The sequence below is a fragment of the Lethenteron reissneri genome, chromosome 4, assembly GCF_015708825.2.
Source record: "Lethenteron reissneri isolate LAM-NWPU_2019-01 chromosome 4, ASM1570882v1, whole genome shotgun sequence".
NCBI classification, from domain to species: Eukaryota; Metazoa; Chordata; class Hyperoartia; order Petromyzontiformes; family Petromyzontidae; genus Lethenteron; species Lethenteron reissneri.
In genome coordinates this window covers 6,974,246-7,002,066 of record NC_083782.1, presented here as the reverse complement: position 1 = coordinate 7,002,066, position 27,821 = coordinate 6,974,246, and the positions used below count along the sequence as shown (strand labels likewise).

At 57.4% G+C, this 27,821-nt stretch overlaps 1 protein-coding gene across 1 annotated transcript in view; it reads left to right on the top strand.

Moving 5' to 3' along the window:
- Nucleotides 1–27,821, top strand: part of PTPRD (protein tyrosine phosphatase receptor type D) — a 228,459-nt gene that overhangs the window by 160,374 nt on the left and 40,264 nt on the right. The window contains 7 exon segments of the mRNA XM_061562738.1: nucleotides 4,602–4,619; nucleotides 8,111–8,221; nucleotides 18,370–18,639; nucleotides 18,834–19,451; nucleotides 21,036–21,169; nucleotides 21,582–21,726; nucleotides 23,914–24,255. Coding sequence (XP_061418722.1) covers nucleotides 4,602–4,619; nucleotides 8,111–8,221; nucleotides 18,370–18,639; nucleotides 18,834–19,451; nucleotides 21,036–21,169; nucleotides 21,582–21,726; nucleotides 23,914–24,255 — 1,638 coding nt within the window.

The window sequence follows — 27,821 nt, the reverse complement described above, 5'->3', positions numbered from 1 at the left end:
CCACCCCCTCCCGAGCACGGCGTTTGTATGAAACGTCACCGCCATCGTTTAAAATGAAGGAATGAAATTACGCGCTCGGCCCCCGTGTGCCGCCGAGCGATGAGAGAGCATGCGCGGGCACAACGGATTGAGCGCCACTCGCCGAGCCGGAGTTTAATTGGAAGTTTCGCGAACGTCAAAATAAAAACTCGCCGCTCCAAACCCCCCCCCCCCCCCCCTCCATTGCGGATCATTTTGGTTCAATAGGAAGCGGCCCGAGTCCCCGCCGCTTACGATCTCGCCCCGCCCCGCCCCACCCCGAGGAGCGCTGGTCCCTGCGTGGAACCCATGAGGTCCCCGCGGTTAACCCGGTGGTCCAATTGAGCAGCGGTGCAGCGATCGAGCGGGTGCAGGCGGTGCAATTGCACCCGTGGCCCACAGCCTCAGGGCCCACAGCCTCAGGTTCCGGGCTACGAAGGGGGGGGGTGAGGGAATCGGACAGGAGGGGATTGGGGGGGGGGCCCTAGGGAACAGTGTTGACCGCGCTAGGCCGCTGGGTAGGGCGTTAATCACTGCGGCTCCTAGAGCCAGACTAAGGCTGCCAAAGGGGTTCAGTGTTAATTCAGGAGGCTCGGAGAGCCGGACTAAGCCTCCCCTGGGGTTCAGACAGCGTGCAGGTGGCGCTACTGTGCCAGGACCCACGGGGTAGAGGGGCTAAGGTACCGGGTGATGAAGGTGGGAATTGGAGGGGGGGGGAGCGATTTCACTCCCACACCACCCTGAGCGCCCCGAGCGCCACAGCTCCAACACAACCAGCGGCGAGAGGCCCAGCGTTCCAGTCAAAGCCTCCCTCTTGCGGACCCATCGAGGGCGTCCGAGCCCAGACAAATCGAGGACCATCGCCCCTACGGCCCCCATGTTATGGTCCCCACCTCCCCCCCCCCCCCCGTCACCTTTACTCCTCGAAGCGAGAGAAAAAACCCATTTGCGGAGAGGGTTACATCCTTGCTACCACCTTTGCTCCCACCCCCCCACCCAACTTCTCCCTTGCTCCCCATGCTCTCCTCCCAGCAGCAGACCGCACGGACCATAACGGCGGAGTGCGTGCGTGTGTGTGTGTGCGTGCTTGCGGCTGTGGGGGTGGCGGTAGTGTAGCGGTTAGCGCGCTGCGCTACGAACCTGGCGACCCGAGTTCGATTCCCGCTTATGGCCAACACCAGTGATGGATATCTGAACCGGTCACGGGCCTCCCCTAGGTCGACTCAGTCTCAAATGAGCACCTCGTGCGGTGTGTAAACATCAGCCACTGGGGAGACAAAGGCGGCCGGGGGTGGTGTTGGCCACCCACCCCCTCGTGTGCCATGCCGGCCTTCCTAGGTGCTCGCTAACAGCACTTGCCCCAGCAGTCTGTTGAGGCTACACGGGGGATTTTTGTCTTTGTTCCCAGGCAATCCCTAACGCGCGGCTCACGGGCGACTCCGCTGCGATGCACGAGACGTTCACGTGCAGCGGCTTGGCCCCTCCAATAATGTCCTCGGGAAATAATGGGTAGAGTGCCATGCGTGAGCGCGTCTGCTTGTGTGTGTATGTCGTGTGTGCGCACGTCCGTGCGTGTGCACAGGCGTGTGCGCGTGTGTGCGAGCGAGCGTGTGAGAGGCTGTGTGTGCGTGCGATCTGCCCGGGGCCGCCTTCACTCGCGCCGCTCTTGGCACCTCCAAGTGCTGCCTTCACGAACGCCATCTGCAGCTGCTGCTGCTGCTGCTGCTTCTCTGGTTCATTTCGTCGGTTGGACTTGTTTCGCATCTTTTCTTCACCTCCGTGTGTGTTCTCTATTTTTATGCGTTTCGTATCCCCCCTCACCCCACCCCACCTCCTCTGGCTGCTCTTCCCTGTCGGTGACACGGGTGAGGTGGGGTGAGGTGGGGTGAGGTGAGGTGAGGTTGACTTCCATCCCCCTGCCTCACCATCCGCGTCATCCTTCCTCGTGCGCGATGGGTGTCATGGTGACAATTGGCCTTCTGTTTTTTTCACTCCTGCCTGTTTTCTGTTCTCACGCTGTCTTTTCTCTCTCTCTCTATTTTTTTCGGCACCCCCGTCTGTCATTTCATCCTCGTCCTCAGAGTCGTTTGGTGAGTGCACGCGCCTCCATTTCGCTGGCAACGGGCGTTCGTTCGCTCGGTCTGGAACGAGCCCCGAGCGGATGAGCGTGGGTCGCAAAACAAAAAAAAAACTCTCCCGGAGCAGACGGAGATGCTCGCGGGTGCACTCCTAGATGAGCGAGCTCGGAGTCAGCCGAGCGAGCGAGCTCAACCGCGGCGGGGATTTGGTTGTTGGCTCTCGCAAGCACGGCGCTCTCGCCCGTGACGGCCGACACACAGCTCGCACACATCCAACCGCATCCACAACCACATCCTCAACCACATCCACAACCACAACCAGATCCTCAAACACATCCACAACGACATCCACAATCACATCCACAACGACATCCACAACCACAACCAGATCCTCAAACACATCCACAACGACATCCACAACCACATCCACAACCGCATCCACAACCACAACCGCGTTTCAAAACCGCAGCCGACTCTGCTTCTCGTCCATCGCTAAGCGGGTCTCGGCACGTCACCCATCGGGAATCGTGGGGGGCCGGGGGGGGGGGCAGGTCCCCGTATTCCCGTGTGAAGTTCACCCCTGCGCCTCTGAGCGGAGGGGCAAAGCGGATTAGCGTCGCCGCCACCGCCGCCGCCGCAGAATTTTCCCGACGCTAAAAAACCCCGCGGCATTTCCCGTCGGGCGGCGCGCGCGCACGAGTGTGTGTGTGTAATTAAGCGGCAGCTGACAAGCGGTAATTATTAGCTTAGCAACAATCGCCCCCGTCTTCCTGGAGGAGGAGGAGGAAGAGGGGGGCATTCTCGAGAGAAGATGTCACTGCTACGATTGCGAGAGGCCGTTTATATTGAGAGAGGGCGGCCGCGGGAGTGTGGGGGCGGTCGCGAGACAATTTCTGGTTGGAGGTCAAACAAAAACTTTAGAAAGTCGATAGACCCCGGGCCAAATCGACCTACTTGAGAGGATTTAAAAAGTCAAAGTGAGATCCTGCTCAACTGAGCATTGAGGCTGCACTCATCTCCCGTTTACAGCCCTGAGCCAGTGCTGGAAATTCCACATTCCTGTGGTCGGGACAAGTCTATTCATAGGACAATAACCACTGTTGACTTGCTCACAGAGTGGTGGCACGAATTGCATCGACCCTGGAGGGATGATGAGCTGAGTCAACCCCCCCCCCTTCATCCGCCCCCCCCCCCCTCCTCCTAACCTGGACTTGACCTCGCGACCTTCTCAATCGCGAGCCACTGGCTCTTCCACTGAGCCACTCGGCCGGGATACAGGATCTTTCCAAAGTCGTCATAAAAAAAATTCTCTCGTCGATCTACTAAGCGTTAGGCGGAGTAAACCGACGCAGGATGATGAGAAATCAGATTAAGGTTTGACACTTTCTGGCAATAAACAGCTGTTAAAATGTTCAAACGGTGCGTAAGATATCTTCTGCATTAACCACACATACTCGCCTGCAGAAACATGCAAACAAACATTCTCTGACGACCCATGTACCCGTTGTCTTGGGAACTGATTGGCCTACACCAGAGACGGCCTTCTTCTTCGTGGCCTTGTCTCACCACCGGTGTGCGTAGACCAGAGCACGCCACAAGGCGAAGACAATGCAAGTATCCTTGATGCATCCCCGGGAATTGCGTCACTTTGCCGATTCTGCCAGTAAGTTGGGGGGGGGGGGAAGTTGCCATGCGGCTTCCCAATTTATTGACCGACCGGCAAGCGTGGACAGTGAGCGCCTTCCACAGGGCACCTCCGAGGCAGGGTCCAGACATCCGTGGAAAAGAGCTTCATAACTCATCGGATTCCTCTGGTGTTAGTAAAGATTCTGATTCTGAGATCGGGGTCATAGCTGCCAGGCACTCCTTCACTAGCAGCACCAGCTAACCCCAACACCCTTCCCCCCCCCCCCCACCACCCGATCCTACCCTTACCTTCCTCCTTCGCAAGTTCCCTGCCCTGACCGACCCTACCCGACCCCCGCACCCGCGTTCCCCGCGTCCCGACTCGTGCGGCCTACGCTAGGTGCTCGCGAGTTTCCTTCTGCTTGTGTCTCGGGGTTCGGGAGCCAGGGGCGGTCGTGGCGACCGCGGGAGGAGGCCAGGTTCCGTGGAAGTCAAAGGAGGATTTTTTGTTTCGAAAACAATCGCCAGCGGCGATTCCGACGACGGCAGTCGCACCGCGCGTCCACGGCGAATGAATAGTCGCGCGACTTGGCCGACGTCCCGTTAATTGCGACGTATCTATATAGCGCATTTGGTAACCGCGACAATCTTAGAGGTAAAGAAACTGCGACGGGCATAGTCTGTCCAAAAGGGGGGTGGCAATGTCCATCGCCTGGAATAAACGTCCACGAACCCTCCTCCTCCAGCAGCCACCCTCCCCTTCCCCCCATGGTGGTTGCTAAAGCGACCTCTGCCCCCTAACAATTGTCGAATTGCTCTAACGCTCTCTCCTATTTCTGTTTTCTTTTTGTTTATTCATTTTCTCTTTCGTACACCCAGGCAGTGGCCCCATCAGAGGTAAGGCCGCCTCCACGCACCGCGTGCTGTCACGTGCCATGGCTTTCGATTCACACCACAACCGCCATTGCCACCGATTCCAACCACAACCACCACCGATCCCAACCACAACCACCAACGATTTCAATCACAACCACCACCGGCCATCCCTGTGCCCTTCTTCCTCCGCCGTGTGAGCGTTGTCACCACTGAGCGGTTAGTGCAGCTGAGTGCGTGTGTGCGTGCATTTGTGCGTGCATGAGCACGAACGCGTGAGTGAGTGGGTGCGTGAGTGAGCACGTGAGTGAGTCAGTGAGTTGCGTGCGTGCCCACGTTTCCGCGCTTCCTCCCCGTCGACGTCGCGAGCGCTTGCGGGCCACTGTTTAGTTACCCACGCACACACGCAACCACACACCCATATGCCCACGCACACACGCGTTTTCGGGTCGCGCCGTGCGCCGTTTGACACGATGTCTCGACGTTTCGCTCGAACGTGCTGGGAGCTTCCTCGGGAACCGAATCGCACGCGCAGTGAAACGTCGGCACGTCGGGTCGACCCGGAAGTGCATCGCAGAGCGATACGACAGGAGCACGAACACCGACGCGCTATTTACGTCTGTGTTGTGCCACGCTGACTGAAGTGACCTCGACAGGAGGCCTAAGCAGACAAAGACAAATGTCCCCCGTATAGCCTTTCACAGGCTGTTGGGACAAGTGCTGTTCGCGAGGAGCACCTATGAAGGCCAGAACCAGTCCAGTTGAATTGCTTTTGCACACTCCGCCAGGTATTCATTTAGTCGACGTAGGGGAGGCCCAGGACCAGTTGAGATAATCGTCACTGGTGTTGGTGGCCGTGAGTGGGAATCGGAATTCGGGTCGGCAGGTTTGTAGCGCTGCGCACTGACCGCTGCAACACCACTCTAGGAAGCCTAGACAGAGACCCACACTAACACCCAGCGGCCCCACACTTGTAGCTCAATCATTAATGGAACTGGCCAAACAAGGACCCACCTGAAAATGGCCCTGAGCCTCGGTGAAACTTTCCTGGGTAAATAATTGCCGATCCCTGGCCCCAGTTCGTGTGGTGGCGGTGGCGGTGGTGACACAAAGGCAGCAGCGTCCGGTGATATCGCGAGGAAGTGGAGCCTTCCGCCACTTCTGTCGTCGAGAAAACTCCGGCACGAACTTTTCACCTCGGTTCATGGCGGGTTTTTTTTTTCCAAACGCGTTTTTAATTAATCCTCTCGCACTAAAACAAATGCCACCTCGCTAAATTGCTCAACTATAAACGCGGAGCGTATTTCAAAGCAACACGAAAGCATCGCGCGTTTCGACGCACATTACCATTAAATTTTTTTTGGAAGCGATTGATCGGCCGTGGCATCGATTTTTTTGCGTGCTTTTTTCCTTGCCACTCATGATTCACGTGGGGGGGTGAATTAAACGTGCTTATGTTATAAATGGGCACCCATCGCCCTCTACCCCCCCCCCAACCCCAGCTACCGCCCGCCACACATGCCAGAAACCTCCCTGGTGCTTGTATGTTAAAAAAAAAATCATCGTCAACTTTTAAAAACCAATTTCCCTATCCCTGTTCAATGTGACCTCCACCGCTTCTAATCGCCGCGTTGCTCAGTTTTCATGAAATGGATTTTTAGCAACGGTCGCTCGGAAATGAACCGATTTTTTTTTTGCCTGCATCGTTCTGACCTTTTTTTTATTCCGCAAAAAAAAATATATGGAATGTGACATTAGTTCCAAGAGTAGCTTTTTCACATATATATAAATCGAGGCTTTCACATTGCCTCCAGTCTCCAGAAATTACTTTATATATATTTCGCAATCCCCCACAACCCCAAACCAATTTGTCCTGCGCGTTTCATTAAAGGAGAAGTACAGCGGGGGGAAATATAATGTTCATCTTTAGAATCCCATTTCTGGGATGCGTACGACAATAATTGACAAATTCACAGAAAAGGCCTCGGCTATTTCATCTTTTATTACAATAGGAAATGAATTGCCCCACGCGGATTTCTTAGTTAAATTTTTTTTTTCAAAATGACTTGCGCTGAGGAAATGTTCGCATTTGTTGATTTACTTTCCCCGTGTTTTCCGAATAGGGGAGGGGAGATTATTGTGACCATTATCATCACTACTTTAGAAAGGGTGCCATGAGACTATCAGTAGCCGAGTGACCCTGCTGTGTGGCTCAAGAGGCTCTGAACATGGCCCAGGACTCTCCTTGGGCCATGCCCGGCAGACCCCCCCCCCCCACATCCCCCCTCCCCCCAGCCCCCATCACTCACGACGCTCTATCGCTCCAACCGCTCAACGGCACATTTACCCACCCACATTCAATGTTTCTACACTTAATTTAGCTAAAGTATAGCTGTGGGCGTTAAAAAATAAAATACCCACTTGCATATCCATTCGATGAACATTGCTTTCTTCGGCCGAGTGGGTTGGGATATGTCTGCCCTCTGCCGTGTTGACCATGAGTCTTTTTGAAGGGTTCTCGGAGGTAACCCTGTGATATCCGCCTCCGTTGGCCATTCTCTAGCACGTCAGACCCACACTGATCCGCACCGGATCTAAATGGATATCTTAAGTCTCGTGGCTTGACGCGGATGTACCGGGGCGATGGGGTAGCGGGGTCCGGAGCGAGTCCGTCCTGTCACACCACCGCCTAAAAAGGTCTCGTTAAGCGAAGGCCACCCAGCGTCACGCTCCTCTTAGCGGCGGCGAGGAGCGCGTAGGCAGCGCGGACACCACGGGAGGCTGCCAAAATAAAAATCTTTAAAGAGGGGAAAATTGTGAAAGACAGAGAGAGAGAGAGAGCCAGTAAACATCTCGCGGGGAGCTCGGAAACAAATATTAACCAGCGCGGTTGCGCTGTGTTCCGCCAAGCTCCATGCTGCGCTCACAGGAAATGTTTAAAATTGTTCGGACGGAAAGCATGGGGACGCGCGCCGAGCGGAGCACGTCCCTCGCCGCTCTGCGCTTCTGACTTCCCTTTTCGTGAGGCCAGCTCGGTCTCGGAGCGAGCGCCGGGTGGCCGACCGCTCTCCCTCTCTCCCTCCCCACCCTTCTCCCCACTCGTCGTAGCAGCCCCGCACCATGACCTTTAAACCCTTGCAAGAGTGGTGCAGCTCCTGTTGACCTCCGTGGGAGGGGGGGGGGGGGGTGCTGGTGGGAACGTCCTGGTCGCCGGCTCTGCAGCCGCGTGGCTCACGGAGACGGGGCCCACTCTGGGTAGCGTGCCCCGTGTCCCCGAGGCAGTTGGCGTAGCAGTGAAGTGTGGAGGAGCCCAGGCAGGAGGCTATGGAGGGCGGGGGTTGGGGGGGGAATTGGACAGGGGAGGGGGGAACTCCCATTCAATGGCTCCACGTCAATGACCGTTCGATGACGACGGTGAACGTGACGCCGCCGCCATCACGCGTGAAACCACGCTGACCCCGGACCCCCCCCCCCCCTCCTGCACTCTTGTCCCCGTTACCATCCGCGAACCGCAGGTGCCCTGCAGATTGACCTGAGCGAGGACTCGGACCAGGGCAAGTACGAGTGCGTGGCGTCGAACGACGTCGGCACGGTCTACTCGGCTCCCGCCAACCTCTACGTGAGAGGTATGGAGCCTTCCGCCTTGACCTCCCGGACCCCGTCCGTTGACCCCCCCCCCCCCCGCGCCCCTCCCCCACCCCGTCACTCTCTCGGCCCGATCGGGGAGAATGGGAATGGCGTGGTGGCCAACGGAGCCGCCGCCACCACCGCTGCTCTAACTGCGTCGGTCGATTGGCGTTGGCGTCGCTGCTTCCGCGCGCCGTGTTGTTTGCAGCTCCGCCGCGAGTCTCGCCGTGGAGGTCGGTGACCTTTGCCGAGGGGCGAGACACGAGTGGGGCGAGTGCGACCGACGACTCCTCGACGCTTGTGCACGCGGTGGTGGTTGTGATGATGATGGTGGTTGTTGTTGTGGTAGTTGGTAGTGGAGGGGAGGAGGATGAAGGGCAGCATCGCGGAGCCTGCGACCGTGTACTATTTCAATATCAGCGCGTACTCCAGCCCTCCTCGACGCGGCCACAATCACGAGCGCTCGCTCAGCAGGCACGATCTCAAATAGCATATTTCTCCCTAATTTACTAAATGTGCTCTTTCGCACGGCGGCAGCGATGGAGAGAGAGAGAGGCACTCATGAGTTGTAAAATTACGCACCGCTGACTAAATCCGGTAATGTTCAGCTTGCCGACGGAGCGAGCTCCGATCTCAAACACACACACATCTCAAACACACACACACACACATCTCAAACACACACACACACACACATCTCAAACACACACATACACACATCTCAAACACACACACACACCTCAAACACACACACACACACATATCTCAAACACACACACACATCTCAAGCACACACACATCTCAAACAGACACACACATCTCAAACAGACACATACACACATCTCAAACACACACACACATCCCAAACACACACACACACACATCTCTTAGAGTGCCTAATGAAGCGCTCCACCCCCCAGCGCGCCGACTCGCTGTCACGTGCAGCTAGCCAAGGCATGTTGGGCAACACGGGGGGGGGGGGGGGGACAGCGTGGCACTCATACGTGCCATCGGGCAGCATGGGGCAGCATGGGAATGATAAATGGCATGGGGCAGCGTGGGACAACTATAAGACACAGGGCAGCAGAGAGCCAATTACAGCATGGAGATCAGAGATGACGGCAGGCGGCATGGAGTGGATTAATGGTGTGGGGCAGCATGGAGTAAATGGATCCAAAGGGACTTGGGGGGCAGCACTGCGCAGGCAGCTGGTGGAGGAGGGCATAGAACGGAGCGAGAGCCCTGGAGAGTAAACTCGTCGTGTGACTCGGGAAGGAGCCGCGACCACGAACCGTCTAGCAAACAGCGACAAGTGCGGCGAGCGCGTTTGTCGTGAACAAAGCACGCGCCGGGAGCCCTCGCATTCAGTTTCCCCGATCGCCGCTCGGAGAGACGTGAAGCGAACGCAGTCCCCCGGGGGCTGTGTTAGCCGCGCGGAGAGGGCGGTGGCGGCAGCGCGGATGCGAATGCGGCCGGCCCCCATCTCTGCCCCGAATTTCTTCGACGCTCCTAGCGCTTCCCTTGGCTGCCCGCGATCTTCCTTAAGACGATCTCCTGTCGGGTCTCCCGTTGTCTACCGTGTAGTCGCTGGCACGCGCTGCGTAACCCCCCACCCCTTCCCCCTCAACAAAATCGGGCGACGAGTAGCGAACCCAGCGTGGTGCTAGCGCTCCTCGGCCGTGATCTACCGACGATGAAAAATGCATGGCTGCCTTTCTCCCCCCCCCCTGCCGCCCCCCCCCGCCATTCGCGCTCACAGTGCTGGCCGCAAAATTTAACAAAGAGCCAAGCCAATTAAATGTATTTGGTGCAGCCGCTGAAGGCAGCAAACCCCCCGCCCCGCCATCACCACCGTCTCCACCTTACCCCCTCCTCCGCCAACCCACCGCACCGCCGGCTCGAGCAGCAGAGAGCGCGGGTGTCCGGAGAGATCCACCGCTTTGCTGCACGAGAAAATTCAACACTTTGGCCAGAGCTTGACCTGCCAGCTTCGTTCGCCCTGCCGGCCGGCGGCGTCCGCGGGGCTACTCGGCGATGCAGTTTAGGGGGCGCGTGGTGACGGCATCGCACTGTACTCTCGTTTTTGTTCTCCATCGCGAGGGTCTGTTAACACAGAGAGACGAGGTTTCTGGGATCAATGGTTAGGTGGGTGAGTGTGTGTGTGCAGCGAATTTCACCATGTAGCAGACGTCCAAAGTTGGATTCCCATCCGTGGCTAAGATTATCATCATCAAGTGTTCTATCCGTAGACAGGTCGAAGGTGCAATTCTTTCCTCCGGCCATCATCAGTGATGCGTTTATCTGAACCAGTCTTCGGCGTCCCCTCTGTCGACTCAGCCTTAAATTATTACCCAGTGCGCTAATTATCAGCACTGGGGAATCAAAGGCGTCGTGCTGTGGGCACGCCACCGCCTCGTTGCGCCGTGCCGGCCTTCATAGGTGATACTCGCCAGCAGCACTTGCCCCGACAGCCTGTGTAGACTATGCGGGGGAACTCTGCCTGTGCGTGCGTCGAGGCGAAATCGCACGTGTGAAAGAAGCTGTGTTTCTGCTCAGTGGTATCTCAAGTGAGGCAGAATGGAATTTGCGATGGTGGTTTATTTAGAGGTTTTTTTTTCTTTTAATCGCCTCTGCCCGAAATGTTTAAATTGGAGACGCGTGGGGGGGGGGCGGGTGCGGCGCGCGGAGACATCGCGATCATCCCCGCTCCGATAGCCCCGCTAACGAGCCGAGCGCCCCCCCCCCCCCTCTACGACGATCGTCCCACTCCTTCAGAGGCGGCGCGAAACATCTGCAACCATAACAGCCCCAGACAGCGCCGGAGGTGCGTTCCGACGTCCCGCAAACCGTCGGCGCTCCCTCCCGACATTATCACAGCCGTGCGATAAGGAGGAGGGGAGGCCCCCGTCATTTATAAGTACGACAGCATTGCTGTTATTTTTCCACGAAATTGATTAAAAAAACGTTGCCTTATTGGTTTCACTAGCGTGCCGGGAGATGTAGCCAAACTGGCAATCTCTGGATTTGAAGTCCAGGATTGCAATTCCAGGCTGCCCATTTGGACCAAACGGCTCGAGTTGGCCTCATTAGAGAGCTCTGTGTGGACGTGCGTTCCTGTCCATTTATTGTTCACGTGCGGCTAACCGACTTTGTGCAAAATGATGAGTAATGAGACATTCCCATTAGGCCGGCTTTGCCTGCGCATCTCATTTTGGTGCCCTCTCTCCTCCTCTCCCCCACGCCGCCATCACCACCACCATCACTGTGCCTCCAATTAGCACGGTTGGCGACGTGGGGTGCGAAAGAAGTTCAAAAATTGTACAACAGTCGCCAACCACCGCCGCCGGTGCCAACCCCCGTTTGCACGGCTCACCGAATGTGCAGAGAGGAGAGAGGGGGGTAACCCACTCTGTAGGTGTCTACAGGGTAGTTACTGTACGAAGCGTCTGTCTATGCGTTGCGTTATCGCGTTGCTCCACGCGCCCCCCACCCACCGTGCCCCCTACCCACCGTGCCCCCCACCCACCGTACCCCCATCCACCGTGCCCCCCACCCAGTGACCTCCGCGTCCAACAGTTCGCTCCGCGCATTTCCGTTCCTGAACAAAGCTGCCAGCACGCGGAGCATGACGCCGGACGGCCCGAACACCACGAGCGCACGCGAGGATGATGATGACGATGACGACGGTGGTGACGGTTGTGATAATGTCGATGATGGTGACGGTGATGATGATGATGATGTTGTCGATGATGTCGTGGCCGTGTGGAGCCGTGCCGACGTGGCCCCCACGTGCGATGTGCCCTGTTATCGGCCTGTTTTACTCTCTCTGTTGTTTCCCCTCTCTTTCTTTCTTTCTTTGTTTTCCTCTCTCCTCTCCTCTTTTATTTCTTCTCTTCCTGCCCTTCCGTCATTTTCGTTTCGTTGCGCATTCGATCTTCCCGGCCCCGTCTCCCCCCCCCCTACTGCCCCCCACCCCCCACCACCATCACTCAACAACACTCACAACCCCCCCAGAGCTGCGACCAGGTTGGTGTGTTTCACCCTAATCTTTGTTTTCCTTCCCCCTCCGTCACAACAACGCCGTGAGAGAGAGAGACACACGAGTTACGTAGACAAACAAACAAACAAGCACACTAAAGTGCCACACCCTCAAAGAGTCGAGGTACCCACTCAACCCCCCTCCACCCCCAGCTGCCCCCCATCCCCTTACCCTGCGCTACCCACACACGCGCGCACACCCACCCACCCACTCACGCCACTCACCTTACCCACACGGTGAGCGCTATCGCTTACTTACCCGCCCAAGTCGCCTAGCGGTAGTCTCATGTGCCTGTCCGCCTTGCCTGTGGCCACCACCGCACTGTGCATGAGCCCGCCCCGGTGCTGTTCGTGCGCATGCCGTACGTACGTGGTGCACATACCGTGTGTGTGTGTGCGTGTTCGTCCCCCCCCCGTACCCCCGTCGCCCCTCACCGCTGCATCCGAGCCTCCTCCTCGCTTTGCACCAACGTGGCCTCGGCGATTGAGACCCGACGATAATTCACGCGCTAACGAGGTCGACTCGTCTCACGATGATTTACGGGGGCGGGGGGGGTGGCGAGGGGGGGGGCAAGGTGGCTGGACCCCCCCCCCCCACCACCACCACCCCACACCACCAGCCCACCTTTGTCTTACTTGGCGAGAGCGCCCGCATCGAATCCGCTACGCAGCTACCCAGCAGCCCCGGTCCGTGGAGGAGTTACACTTTATAATTATTGCTTGAGCGAGTTGAATGAAACTCTTTTATATATAGATTTTTTTTTTTTACTCACGATTTAAATAAACGAAGCGGCGCTAATTTGTAATGCGTGCGCACTAAGCGCTGCTTGCCGTGCCTGGCGGCATAAACAGCCTCCTTGTTTGGCAGCTCCCATTAATAGGTAATGGAACAGTTGCTCTGTTAAACACGAAGCAATTGTCGTGACTCTGTAATCAAGCCGCGCGTCATTAATTCATGGCCTCGTCCGTCGCCGTCGGAGCGGCGGGGTGGACGGGTTTCTCCGGTGTATCTGGTGAGCGTGACGCTGCTGCCGCCGCTGCCACCGCTGCTGTCACAGCTGCGCATCTGTTCCCTGCCTACCGGCCGGACACATCCCCTGCTTGCGCCCCCCCTCCCACATCCCCGCTCTCTCACCTTGCCGTCTTCAACCCCTCTACCCACCTCGTCTCGTTCAACTTTTCATCGAGCGCTCCAAGGGGGAACGTGCACCCCACGCACGGGCAGCCCCAGCGCCACCCACGTGTGTCACGTGTGTCCCGTGGGTGGCGCTGTCACAATCGTTGGTGGCGACAGCAAAAAATAGATTTTGTTGGGATGGGGCGGGGTTGGGTTTTCCATCCAAATTTGATCTCCTGAAAAAAATATATATATCGTGCCCACTCAATAGTTTTTGTTCTTTCACAGTTGGGATTGTATAGTGGGGAGAGAGAAAAAAATGTGCACGGCACGCAGGTTTGCCGGGTACATAACTGTGGACGTAACGATCACCGCGACGCGAGGCATCTTGCGCCGGCAAGGCGCCGGCGCGTAAAACGTGAAACACGCGTCGAGTGGACAGCGCTGCTGCAGAGCGGCCGAGGGATAGTAACACGCCGTCGCAGAGTGAAGGGGTTCGCCACGCTTTGCCCACATTGGCCGCGCCGCTGGAAAAAAAAACCACCGCGACTGGTGTCGGCCCCGGGCGAGATTCGCGAGAACCCCGGAGATTCTAATTCACAGGCGGAGTGCTTTTAAAAGTCTGCCCGTGCGTGCGTGCACACCCGTGGAACGGGCATCACCGCCCCCCCCCCCTTCCCACCACCACTGCCATGTTGCTGCCCCCTTTCATCAACCGCGTGCTCGTGACAGCCTCCTCCTCCATCGCGTGGGATCGTTTCAACCGCCACTTGTGATCTTAGTTGTTGTTGTAGTTGTTGTAGTTGTTGTGGTTGTTGTTTTTTCTGACCTCTCGAATCGGAGCTCTGCGGTCGCCGTGAATCACGTTTTGCTTGCCGCGCCTGCAGCCCCTCGCCCCTCCTATCATGCTGCCCCCCCTCCTATCGTGGTTTCCCCCCCCCCTCCCTCCTCGTGCCTGCGTACCCCCCTCGCACCACATTTCCACAGCCCATGATGCCTTCTGTCTGACAGGCTGCTCCTTCACAGCCAGGTCATTTAAACCCGGGTTTCCTGACGAACTGGCTCACTGAAAGCCTGGGGACTCAGATTCTGGTTTCCGAGTCCAGTTTTTCCATTGCCCAACCGAGCCACGCCAGGTTGAGTTGTTACCGACTGGCGTCGCACGCAACTGACACGTCCACAGCCCCCCGCCCCCTGGCCCTGCTTGGCCACCAGCCAGACTCTGACGTCTTCCGGTGAGGCCGGCGTTTTGTTTCTGGCTCAGCGTGACAGCCGCCACGTACTACGAAAGTCCCCCCACGCACAGGCTCAGCTCGGCGGCGGCAGTGGAAAAAAAAAGTGGCCACCTAAGATCTAAGATCCTGGTCTTTGAACCTGGGTCCTTGAAAGTCAGGTCACTGGATTCTGAGAATTGGATTTCGGAGAGCCTGGTTTGACCTGGCTGTCGACGAGAACCAGATTGTTGAGGGCCTTGGACTCTTGGGGGTGCCAGATCTTCTGGGACCCTGGCTGCTGCTGCTTGTTGCTGCTGCTGCTGTGGCTGCTGTGTGTGTGTGTGTGTGAACGCTGCACGGGAGAGCGACGTCAAAGCCATGACCTCCGTGCCAAAGACGCGGTGAACGCCGTTCGGTAGACACCCGCGGTGATTGACTTTCCTCGTCGAAAAACGTAAATTTCCTGCTTGAACGGGCATATCAGGCCCTTTCATATTCCTATGGTGGGACCGAGTCACTTAATAAGACAACCACGACTGCCTTCACCGTAAAGTGATAGTTATTTTAGGAGCCGCAGAGGGATGATGATCGGCTGAGTCATCCCCCCACCGCCCCCGAAACCAGGATTTGAATTTGCAATCCTTCCGATTGCGAGCCTATCCATCCGCCATAAGGCCGCGTGGCCCATTACAAGGACGCTACTTATGAAGCATAAATACTACGGTATCAGATAGGCCACCGTGGTATTGTAGAGGTATCGTCGGATTTGATGGACGGTATCGCTTTCAAAATACACCTTGGGATGTGATATCTTCCCATAAGTATTTGATAGACGTCGTAGTATTTGATGCCTGTCGGGATGCCATGACGTCTGTCAAAGGCTCTTACGTCTGTCAAGTTCAATGTTAGAACTCATATTTTATAGATTCCAAAGTATTCGATAGTTGTCATGCTATTTGATAGACACCGCGGTATTTGATAGGTGTCGAGAGCTCCGGAAGGTGTTCCGTAGGACGGCGCGGTAATTTCGGGGGTACTAGCGACGGTCTCCCGCCGGCAGGGAGCTCTTCTGTCCTCGTCCCACCCTCGCGATGACGTCCGTCGTGATAAACGGCCCGCAATTCTCGCGCGAAAAAAAACACACAAAAAACAAAGGACGCAAATCCACAGCGGATAAATCAGCCGATCCTATCAAATCCGCTCGGCGGAGAATCGCGGGTAATGAATGAGATGCGGAGGCATCGATCTGGCGGACGTTCGCGACCTTGTGCGCGAGGCCGTGCATGTTCCTACCGCTGCTGCTGCCCCTGCTGCTGCTGCTGCTGCTGCCGCTGCTTCTGTCTCGTGCCGCATGCTTGCGCTATCTGTCCCCCCCCAGCGGGAAGCGGAACGGTGATCCCTGCCTGCTACTCCCCTTGCTTTCTCGGTCCTCCCACTGCTGCTCCGACCCCCCCCCTGCCCCCCAACCCCGCTCCTAGCCCCCCCGCCCCAACTCCCTCCCCCACCGCCCACCGCCTTTTCCCAAAACACCCTCTCGTTTGTTCCCCCTCTTTCCCAAATGTCCCGTTCCTCGATGGCATCGTCCCCGGGAGGAGAAGCGCCCTTCCCGAGCGGCAGAATTTGGCGGCAACTCCGCACGCGGATCCATAACCCTGACCTCTAACGCCCCCCCCCCCACCCTCCGCCCATCCCACCCACCTCTTCCCCCACCACCACCCCTGCCCTCCCCCCCCCCCATTAATGGCAGCTCGCGTTAAAGTATTGAGACAAATTACCCGACGCACCTGCGTGTCGATACACGCCAAATTGAGATTTCAAATTTGGCGTTTACATTTTTTTTTCAGTTTTGTTCGTCGCGGTCGATTCCGTAACGTCGAGCCGAGCCTCGTTCTCCGCCGCAAATTCACGGCATTCAAAAAGCGTCGACGAGACGCCCGGGAATGCCAGAGGGAATGTGGAATCTTTTATTTTTCAACTCCGTGCCCCCCCCCCCCCCCCCCCCCCCACGGCGGCAAATCTGGCTCCACAAATGGGGAAGCGGGATGAACACGACGGTGGAGCAGAGCTTCCACAGAGCGAGCAAGCGGACTTGCACAATCTGCCGTCGTCGTCCCCTTCGCCGCCTCGGCTCCCCCCCCACCACCACTCCTCCTCCATCCTCCCCTCATCCCCCGTGACCTTCGCCGTCCCGCGTGCCCCTCGCGGCACGAAATCTGCCGCCCGGGCTGGGGCGTCTCTCGACGAGAGGGAAATGTCACTCAGGACGGAGCGGCTGTGGTTGCCAGTCCCCCTCCCTCCCACCCCCCCACGACCCCCCTTGCCCCCTCCAGCCCCCCCCCCCCCCGTCCCCCTGTTACCCGACTCCAGCAGTGATGTGACAATGTGGGGGATTCACATTCACTCACATCGACCCAGCGATTGCTTCCCATCGTTTCCCGCGTCTTTTCGTTTTGCGTTCCGAATCTTTCTTACCCCAGGAGCCCAGCGCGCCCCCCCCACCCCCGCTCCGACCCTGCCAAACCCCTCCCACCTTCCTCCCCTACCCACCCACCCCTACCGTCCCCCCCCCCCTCCCCTCATCATGACGATGTGCATGGACCATCTCTCTTTGTTCCTCCTCCGACTTCCTTTCCTCTCTGTCCTTCCGGTCCCCCCCCCCCCCCCTCTGCATGCCAGCAGTCTCAAGTTCGCCCGCTGGGAAATGTTTTCTTCAGCTTCAACGATTCATCGCGCACAATAACGGATCAATTGATTGGGTAGCCCTCGATGGTAGTGCAAGTTGAATATGAGGGGGGGGGGGTGGTGGGGGCCGGGTGGTCAGGGGGGAGGGGGAGGTCACAGGATCCCCCACAAATGATGGCACCGGAAAGTCTCCCACCGAAGTCAATATTGGATTGAAACTTACAACGACAACACAAAAAAACGACGTAACCGATACCTCTAGGGTGAAACCGCGACAGAATCAATGGATCCATTATTTGCACACAACAATCGTTGAAGACGTGCCGGTTATGGAAGTGACGAGGCAGTGCCTACGATAGCGTGTTGGTGTCTCCTGTGATCGTGACAACAGGAGGAACTGGGGGGTCGGAGAGGGGGGTGGGCCGGGGGGGGGGGGGGGGTCCCGTTACTCTTTTTCCGCCGTCACAGTGGGGGCAATCTTCTTGTAATATTTATTTGTAACATAACAACCTGAAAGTGTTGGTCCCGTAAGGATTTCTGATCTCGTAAGCTAACTTTCAAAATTATTCCAAAAAAAAAAAATCAGCCCTTGCGAGTTCTGTACGCTTACCCGACAATACAGTACCGACACGGTACCGAAACGGTCCTATTTCGGATGTAACTTGCCAACATCGATGCGACCGCATCTCCGCATCGCCGAGGCGGCGGAGCCGACGCGACCACCGATTTCCATCGGGACCGACGGTGCCACTGCAGTGCGCGTGCGCGCCCGCCGCATATGCGCCCGCGTACATATCTGTATACGCTTCCGCCGTATACACATACGTATATTGCATATCGCGCGCGCGTGCACACGCATCAGTGAACCGTGGGGGGCCCAGGCGGCGCCCCGCCGATTGCATGGATATCACGGCACTGCCTACTGCCCCCCCTCCCCACCCCGACCCCTCGCCCCCCACGCCCTCCCCTCCTCCCTTCCCGTAAACCTACCCTCCCCCCACCTTCAACTCGTGCCCCTCCCCTCCCCCGAAAACCCCCTTCACACGGCCCCCCACCCACCGCCCCCCCCCCCCACTCCCCACCCCCCTCCTTCCAGTGAGGCACGTTCCTCCACGGTTCTCCATTCCGCCCAAGAGTCAGGAGATCATGCCGGGCGGCAGCGTGAACGTGTCCTGCGTGGCGGTGGGGTCGCCCATGCCCTACGTCAAGTGGATGTCGGGGGGCGAGGACCTGACCCCCGAGGAGGAGATGCCCATCGGGCGCAACGTCCTGGAGCTGAGCAACGTGCGCGAGAGCGCCAACTACACGTGCGTCGCCATGTCCTCGCTCGGGGTCGTCGAGGCCACCGCGCAGGTCACCGTCAAAGGTGCGTTGCGGGCACGGAGTCGCGCGGGTGTCGCGCCGCGCTGTGGCCGTGGTGTGGCCGTGATGTGGCGTGGTTGTGGGTCTTAGGACACATCATTCCGTCGCGGCCTAACCCAAAAAAAATCGCTTACGAACGACGACGACGATGACGACGCTGCTGTTGGTACTCCACGCCTGCCCCCTCCGCTCCCGTAGCGCTGCCCCGGCCTCCCTCGATGCCGGTGGTGACCGAGACAACGGCGACCAGCGTGACGCTCACGTGGGACTCGGGCAACGCCGAGCCCATCACCTACTACGTGCTGCGCTACCGGCCCGTCACCGGCGGCGGTGGCGGCGGCGGCGGCGGCGCGCCGGACGGCCGCGGGCACTACCAGGAGATCGACGGCGTGGCGACGACGCGCTACACGGTGGGCGGCCTGGGCCCCTACTCCGAGTACGAGTTCCTGGTGGCGGCCGTCAACAACATCGGGCGCGGCTCGCAGAGCGACGCGGTGCTGACGCGCACGAGCGAGCAGGCGCCGTCGAGCCCACCGCGCAACGTGCAGGCGCGCATGCTCAGCGCCACCACCATGCTGGTGACGTGGGAGGAGCCCGAGGAGCCCAACGGGCAGATCCGCGGCTACCGTGTCTACTACACGACGGAGCGCGGACAGCCCGTGAGCGCGTGGCTCAAGCACAACCTGGAGGACAGCCTGCTCACCACCATCGGCAGCCTCACGCCGCAAGCCGACTACACGGTGCGCGTGCTCGCGTTCACGTCCGTGGGCGACGGGCCGCACTCACCGGAGCTGCACGTCAAGACGCAGCAGGGAGGTGAGGGTCCTCCATGTCTCTCCCTCGCTCGCTCACTCGCTCGCTCTTTGCACGCTCGCTCCTTCCCCTATTCCCTCCTCCCTTGTCCCACTCCCTCTCTCACTCTTTCCTCCTCCCTCCTCCTTCCCCTTCCTCCCTCCTCTGCTCTTTCCCAAACTCCTCTGCTGCTCTGCTCTTCCTCCTCCAACATCTCCAGCCTTTCCTTCTCCTCCTCCTGGTCGTTCGTCCTCCCCTCTCTCCCCTCCTCTGCTCATCCTCCACCTCATCATCCCCTTCATGTTGCTTGACCCTTCTGCTGCAGGTGCAACACGTCCGTTTGTGCATTCCGCGGGACGGACATTATTTTCCGTTCCTCAACGCGACCTCGCTCGCACAAAGTCTGCGGCGGTGCCGCATTGATCAAGGGGTGGTGGGGCGGGGGGTGGGTAGCGGGGGGGGGGAGCTTGAGGGGGGGGCCCGTTAGTAAGTCACATGACATAGTGTGAATTCACAATGACCCCGTGTGACCTGGCTTGACGATCGACGTTATCGATGGCCGCCCACCCGCTCCTCGCGCGATTGGCTAACGCATCGCACCTCCGTGAGCCCCCCCCTTCCCCTGCTATGTTTTATAAATTCCACGATCAATCAGTACGGCCGATTTATTGGGAGGGGAGGGAGGGTGGGGGGTAGGAGGGCGCCATCCATACATCCCCCAACTTATGTCGTGGGCCATTTATGAGATTTTTCTAAAACGTGAAATTGTAAAATGAATAATGAATGATTATTGACGCCCTTTTCAATTCAGACACCGTTAATATTAGGGTAATGAAAGCTTTGCAAATTATAACGCGGTCAATTGTGTGCTCAGATATGATGAGTGACTTTGAATTATGGTGGAAAACCGCTCAATGCGAATTTGTAGGGCCTGGATAAAAAGGTTTGTGCCATCCAGCCCCTGTGTTTACCGAAATCCGTACGAGGTTTATGTATTCGTGCATTTAGTTTAAACTTTCAGTCTATAGGAGACATATGTTCCGGATTTTCAAATTAAGTAAAAAATGTTTAAATCGGGCCAAGATTAAATGAAAACTATTTGAGTGTCTGTTTTGGCCTGATCTGAAAGTTTCACTTCACAAGAAGTGATGTCTCTTCATTAATGTGACGTGACGAAAATTTTGCTTTGATTATTACAACATTAACACGTTTACATGACACTTACCATGTCATTGTTGGAACGATTTTGTAAATCAAATCGAGTAAATTTATAAATGTAAAAAAAATTTGTAAAGTCGTTAGTGCAGTAACAATGAACGTCATAATTCTTATCCAGAAATCATATGAAGTCTGAAATTGGGCCTTAAAAATAGGAAAACATAACACCTCAAAGAATGTGATCTCACACTTATCCCTAATAATTACGAACCTACGCGTTGCAAGCACAATTTGGGCATAACTATTTCTAACTTTTGCTAGCGAAACAATTCCCCCCACCAAAATATGAATCTCCGTGCGCCATCGTGCGCGCGTGTGCGTGTTTACGTGGTGTACTGACGTGCGTCATCATCGTCGTCATGGTCATCTCCTCGCCGTCCTCACCGTTAGTGCCGAGCCAGCCGATTAACCTGAAGGCGGAGGCCGAGTCGGCCACCAGCGTCCTGCTGTCGTGGATCCCCCCGCGGCAGGACTCCATCATCAAGTACGAGCTACTTTACCGGGACGGCCCACTCAGCAAGGAGGTGGGTCCTCCCCCCTTCCCCTGCACCCCCCCCCCCCCCCCCCCCCGCCGCGAGTGTGCGTCTGTGTCGACTCGGCCAAGTGGCTTCTTTCACGAGCATCATAAAAGTGCGTAGCTCCAGTGGCTTCGTCAAATCGGAAGGAAGAGCGTTCCAGATGGCCGCAGAAGCGCATCTGAAAGTGCGCGATGCATCGACCGTCTTTTAATCGATGGCGAGCCAAAGCCGCTGCGAGGATCAGTTATCCAACGTCTCTAAGTTATCAGGAAAACGTGGCGGGAAATGCTCCGGACATTTCTACTTGTACGTGACTGCCCTGTCTTATCGCCCCCCCCCCCGCACCCCCACCTTTACGATCTGCCTCCTCCCGACTGAATCGTCGCCGGATCATCGTCGGCGTGCGTCGAACAAGCAGCAGGTCGTGACCTTTGAACCCAGCATGACGTACCTGCTGGAGGGGCTGCGGCCCAACACGCTCTACCAGTTCCGCTTGGCGGCACGCTCGGACCACGGCCTGGGGGCAGCCACCTCCATCGTCACCGCCCAGACGCTGCCCTCAAGTAGGTCCTGCCCCCGCCGTGTCTCACGCAGCCCTCAAATCCTCCCTCACCGCCCCCCCCTGCTCCCCCCCCCCCCCCCCCCCCCGCCGCTCCTTTCCCATGAACTTAGTTTGCTGTCACGTATCCCCTTAGATCTGGCATGGGTCTCCCCAGGGTCTCCCCTGGCTCCCTCGTGGAGTGGGGAGCCCTCACAGCGACACGGGCCACATACGACTGGCTACTTAATTCCATACGACCTGTGCCACCACGAGGCCCCACCAGCAAGCGATGTTCATCCGTCACGGCAATGCCGCCGATATAAGCGTTCACGCTTGCGACGGTTTGACCCCTTCCTTACCGCATACGGGATTTTCATAGCCGATCAAATCATGCTTGCGAACATTTTTTTCGAGGGGGGGGGGGATAAAAATGAAATGGCGAAGGAATATCTCTCTCTTGAAATCGGAACTCGGACAAAGGGTTGAAAGTGCGCAGCAGCCTTGAATCTGGAGCGCGATCTCAGCTCCACGAATCGGACGCCAGAATGCAATATTTTCAACGTGGCCACGACACTTTCTTTCGAACTTTTCGCGTTGCACTCACATAAAGGTGGTGAAGCCTCATTAATTCTCACATTGATGTTATTATTATATAATGCCTGCGTTAATGTGGTGGCCCGCTGCCAATGGGATTTTGAAAGCCCTATCCAGGAAAATGTTCCCCCCCCCACCACCCCTTGCCCTAGCCGCCTCCTCCCTCACTCCCTCCCTCCCTCACTCACTCCCCTTCCCGACTCCGTCGCTGCTCTTCGCAGAAAACAAAAGCCAAGTAAATCCCTCTCGTCTCCCTGGGCGACCGCGCTGCTCGGCAGCAGCAGTGGCGGTCGCGGTCGCCGTCCTCCCCGTGCCCGGCGCTGTGCGGCTGTAGGCCAAGGTCGATTGGCCGTGCCGGGTATGGGGGGGGGGGGCAGCACATCGTTCGGACGCGTAGGCCGCCGCTTTACACCTCTGTTAGATTTTTCTTTTCCTTTTGAAGAGCGGGAGCGTTAGGATGAGAGATAAAAAATATATATTGGGCGCGTTTTTTTACGTTTACCTCGCTATTCGACGGCGCGTATTCGGCATTCCGGTCGGTTTCACACACCCTCGATGGCGGGTGGCGGCCGGGTGAGAGCAAGGCTGGGACTACCCCCGGTGAGTGGGTGTGGGGTGGTTCCGGTTCACCTGTTGCGTCGGCGGCGGCAACAGCCGGCGGCCAGCCCGAGGGCAGCCAGGACGGGTAAGTTAACGAGAGGAGGGGAGGGCGACCACCGTCCCGCAGGAGAGTGACCTGTGACCCAGCTCGCCATGCTGCTCTGCTCCCCCTTCGCTCGCGGGGGGCCGAGGCGGAGGAGGAGGAAGAGGGCTGCGGTGGTCGACGCCGGCTGCTCGGCATCGGGGATTAACGAGCGAGTTGGGGGGGTGGGGGGGTTGAGGGGGGCGGGGAACGGGGGGATGGGGCGGGGGAAGGCCGCCTCCGCTCCCGGAGTTGATTGCTCAGCACCGCGGGCCGCGCGTTATCGCACCGCTCCGAATCGCACCAGGCTTCCCGTGGCGCACAGACAATGGCCGCGGCCTAGACACCGCGGTTTAATTACATCTCCCTTTGTTTCGTGCCACCGCACACTCGCGCCGCGTCGCCCCCGCAGTCCCCCCCGCGGCCATCGCTACCGCGATTCTCCCCGCCTCAGGGGTGGTAGGCGGAGGGGTGGGGGGAGGGGGTCGCCCGCGCAGCCCCCGCGGATCGAGGATTGAGACGCCAACTAATCCGGCCGCGATGGCACGGGCAACGGGTCCGCGCCGCCGCGGCCACTCCGCCGCCAATTGCCGTCCCGGCGGGGCGCCCGCCGTCGGCGCGGGGCCTGCCGCGCGCTTCCTGAAGCGATTCCACGGCAATTAAAGCGACACGCCGCGCTAATTACCACGCGGCTGCGGCGGTGTAGCCGCTGTGGCGTCCCCCCACCACGGAGTCACGCGGCTTCAACGCTAGATATGATTTGCGCATCCCACGCTCCGTTATATCCATCGTCTGACATCCCATGCCGCCCCCCCCCCCCCTCCCGCCCTCTATCCATTGCCATCCCCATCCCCTGCTCATCCCTCATCCTCCTTCCACGTCTCGCGTCCTCCCTCCGCCTCGAACGAACGAACCTCGGCCGCACGTCGCCAGCCCCGTCGGCCGCCCCCCAAGAAGTCTCCTGCTCGAGCCCGGGTTCCACCTCGCTGCTCGTCTCCTGGCAACCGCCGCCGGCGCACGCCCACAACGGCCCCATCGTGGGCTACGCCGTGCGCTACCGGGCGCTGCCCGACGGGCAGGGCCAGGACGGCGCGACGCGAGAGGAGGCCGTCGAGATGGGGGCGGCCGCGGGCGAAGCGGCCGCCCGCGGCGAGCTCCTGTGGACCCTGCAGGGCCTGCAGAAGTGGACCGAGTACCGCGTGACGGTGGTGGCCTACACCGCCGTGGGGGCCGGGCCAGAGAGCCGGGCCTGCACCGTGAGGACGGATGAGGATGGTATGGAGCGCAAAGGGTCATGACTCCTAGCACCGCAGTCATCGCTGCCATTACCGTGGCGACTATCACCACGATCACCACGATCGTCGCCATGATCTCCTCCCCATCACCGTGACCACCATCGGCATGACCAACGTCATCTCCATCGCCTCCAAAACCATTACCATCATGGTCTCCATCACCACCATCATCTGCACCACCACGACTGTGATCACTTCTATCACCACCATCACAATGGTTTGTCCTTCTCATATCCACTACCACCATCACCGCTGTGGTCACACGAATTACCTCCATCACTACAGTCACCATCTCCCCCTATCACCACCGATTCCACCATCGCCAGCATCGAACACCACCTCGTAAACCATCTCCACCATTACCACGGTGACCTCCCTCGCATCCACCACCATCGCCACCATCTCCACATCGTCGTCACCACCATCCCCAACATCGCCATCGCCACCATCCATCGCTTCCGTTATCAGACGCGTTTATTTGTTTGTTTATTGCACTCCGTGTTATTTCATCGCGCCGCGTCGGATTGCAATCCGGGAGATGATTGCAATCACTCGTTGTGCGCACGCCCGGGGGTCCATAGTCGTAGTCTCCTAAACATCGCCCCGGGAATTAGAAAGCGGCCCCTGCAACCACTGCAGAAATGTAAGCATTGTTAGGGGAGGGGGGTGGTTGAGCGGTCGCCTTTCTGCCAGAATGTTATCTTTGTCTTTATTAACCACCTGTTTATTAACCTCCTCCTTCTCAGTCGGCTTTCACTCACGGTGACACAGTCTTATTACCTGACAAGCTTCCCGGTCTCGCGCTCTGTGTGTGTGTGTACGTTGCACTTCTTTCGCACCGTACGTAGCCAAACGTGCTAATCGGAGGTGCGGGGGGAAGGACAACAAACTAAACAACAACAACAACAAGCAGCTCCCCTAACCACAGGTGGCGGCGGGAGGAACACCGTCTTTGACGGGTGGCTGGAATAAAAAAAAATTGGACTGACCAAAATATGTTTTTTTAGTGATTTAAGACATGGATTATTATTTATATATATTGTTCTAATGTCCCGCAAGCAAGAGAGAGGTTGTCCCTTGGCAGAGCCCGTGCAAGGGCGGCACGTGTGGCCACGCCGGCGCACTCTGCGGGCTGTGCGCTCGCTCGCTCTCTCGAGGGATCGTCGAAATCGGGGGTCAGCAAAAACCTACGGCTCCAGAGCCGCACACGGGTGGCTCATTTCAGGAACTCCTTCGTGGCGTTATTCATTGAGTTTTTGTTTTTTGTTGTTCCGAATTCGCAAAAAAAAAAATCTCCTGTTGTTATGCTTGCCGACCCCCCCCGGGTCTAAATGAATGGAATTGATTGCGCGCACCGATTGCCCCGCTCCGTAATCTATTAATTGGCGAGAAGAAATCTTCGCCACGACGGGTCCTGCCAAGTCTTTTAGTGCAGTGGAGGAGAGGGAGGGGGAGCGCGGGGGGGGATGGTGCAATGATTGCTATGCTTAATCTCAATTGAGTCATTTTTCAAGTAGATTTGACCGTTCCTCCGGCACAGAATGGCCTACTCTTGCGAATGACACCGTGGGATATTTAACGTCCGCAGTGAGGCAGACGGCGAGTAACACAGGAGTAGTATTTTTGCAGTTAATTCACACCGCAGTATTCACCAGGGCGACTGCTTGGAATCGAACCACAAACTATCGGTGTGGCAACAAATGCCACACCGATAATTGGGTTTGAGTGGTTGGGGGGGGGGGGGTTACCAGAGTTTACCTTGAGCCACCCGTATCCTCCTTAACAACAGAGTCTCCGTGTCCTCCTTAACAACAAAGTCTCCGTGTCCTCCTTAACAACACAGTCTCAGAGTCCTCCTTAACAACACAGTCTCAGAGTCCTCCTTAACAACACAGTCTCAGAGTCCTCCTTAACAACAAAGTCTCCGTGTCCTCCTTAACAACACAGTCTCCGTGTCCTCCTTAACAACACAGTCTCAGAGTCCTCCTTAACAACACAGTCTCAGAGTCCTCCTTAACAACACAGTCTCAGTATCCTCCTTAACAACACAGTCTCAGTGTCCTCCTTAAGAACAAAGTTTCCGTGTCCTCCTTAAGAACACAGTCTCTGTGTCCTCCTTAACAACAAAGTCTCCGTGTCCTCCTTAACAACAAAGTCTCCGTGTCCTCCTTAACAACAAAGTCTCCGTGTCCTCCTTAACAACAAAGTCTCCGTGTCCTCCTTAACAACAAAGTCTTCCGTGTCCTCCTTAACAACAGAGTCTCCGTGTCCTCCTTAACAACAAAATCCCCATGTCCTCCTTAACAACAGAGTTTCCGTGTCCTTAACAACAAAGTCTCCGTGTCCTCCTTAACAACAGAGTCTCCGTGTCCTCCTTAACAACAAAGTTTCCGTGTCCTCATTAACAACAAAATCCCCATGTCCTCCTTAACAACAAAGTCTCAGTGTCCTCCTTAACAACACAGTCTCCTTAACAACACAGTCTCAGTGTCCTCCTTAACAACACAGTCTCAGTGTCCTCCTTAACAACAAAGTCTCCGTATCCTCCTTAACAACAGCGTCTCCGTGTTCTCCTTAACAAAACAGTGGCCGGGGTCCCTGATTCTGCTCACTTGCGTTGCGCGTCATCGTGTTGCTTCTCTTAAGCCCCCCCCCCCGCCCCCCCTTGGATAACCGAACAGTCCGTGACAGTCAAGTCTCCACTAACCCCCGGGGGAGGCTGCGCTGTCCAAACTTGCGCGGAATGGCCCCCAAAATCCGGCCCATGAGCTCACTTAATCTGGCCCTCGGCGTCGCTCACATTTAGCCGTGAAAGGCGGCTCGCTGCGGCTTTGAAGTTAAATTAGCGAACTCGAATTTTGTTTCACACGGCCCGCCGTCCAACCACGTGGGCTTGGGTATGTCGGTGTTGTAATCGCATAATGCAGGCCACCGTCCCCCCCTCCCTTTCCGTGGCCTGCAGTGGAGTGGCATTAGGCACTCTTCCCACCAGCTCCATCCACGCATCTCTCCGTCTCTTCCGATTACATCTCTCCCGTTTATCTCGTACAGCTCTCGCCCGCGCGTGCGTCTCTTCTGAATAATTTGCGACCTCTCTTCGCCTCGCCTTCTCGATCCATCTCTCTACCTCTCATGCTCGTACCTGCCCTCCTGATGAGTCTCACAATCAGAACATTTATTTATATACTGGAGGAATCCGACGAGCTATAAAGCTCTTTTTCACTGACGTCCAGTAGTTTTCACAGATGTCCAGTGTATCTCTGCTGAATGCACCTCCGATCTCACTTCCCAATGCAAACTGCCTCCCATCTCCATCCCGTACGTCGTCTGAATGCATCTCTCGTAGTCTCTCTTCTCGATGCAGTCTCGTCGCTCTTCCTCTCCCCAACGTCGCTCCGTCCACGTGCCACTCCACATTCTCCAATCTGGGCCTCGGCGCACACATACAAACAGTGTGGACGCCCCTAATGATGCTCGAGCAATCCCATTGCCTGTTAACCAAGGCCCTGTATTGCCTATACTGCCTATAAACCACCTGTGCTGCAT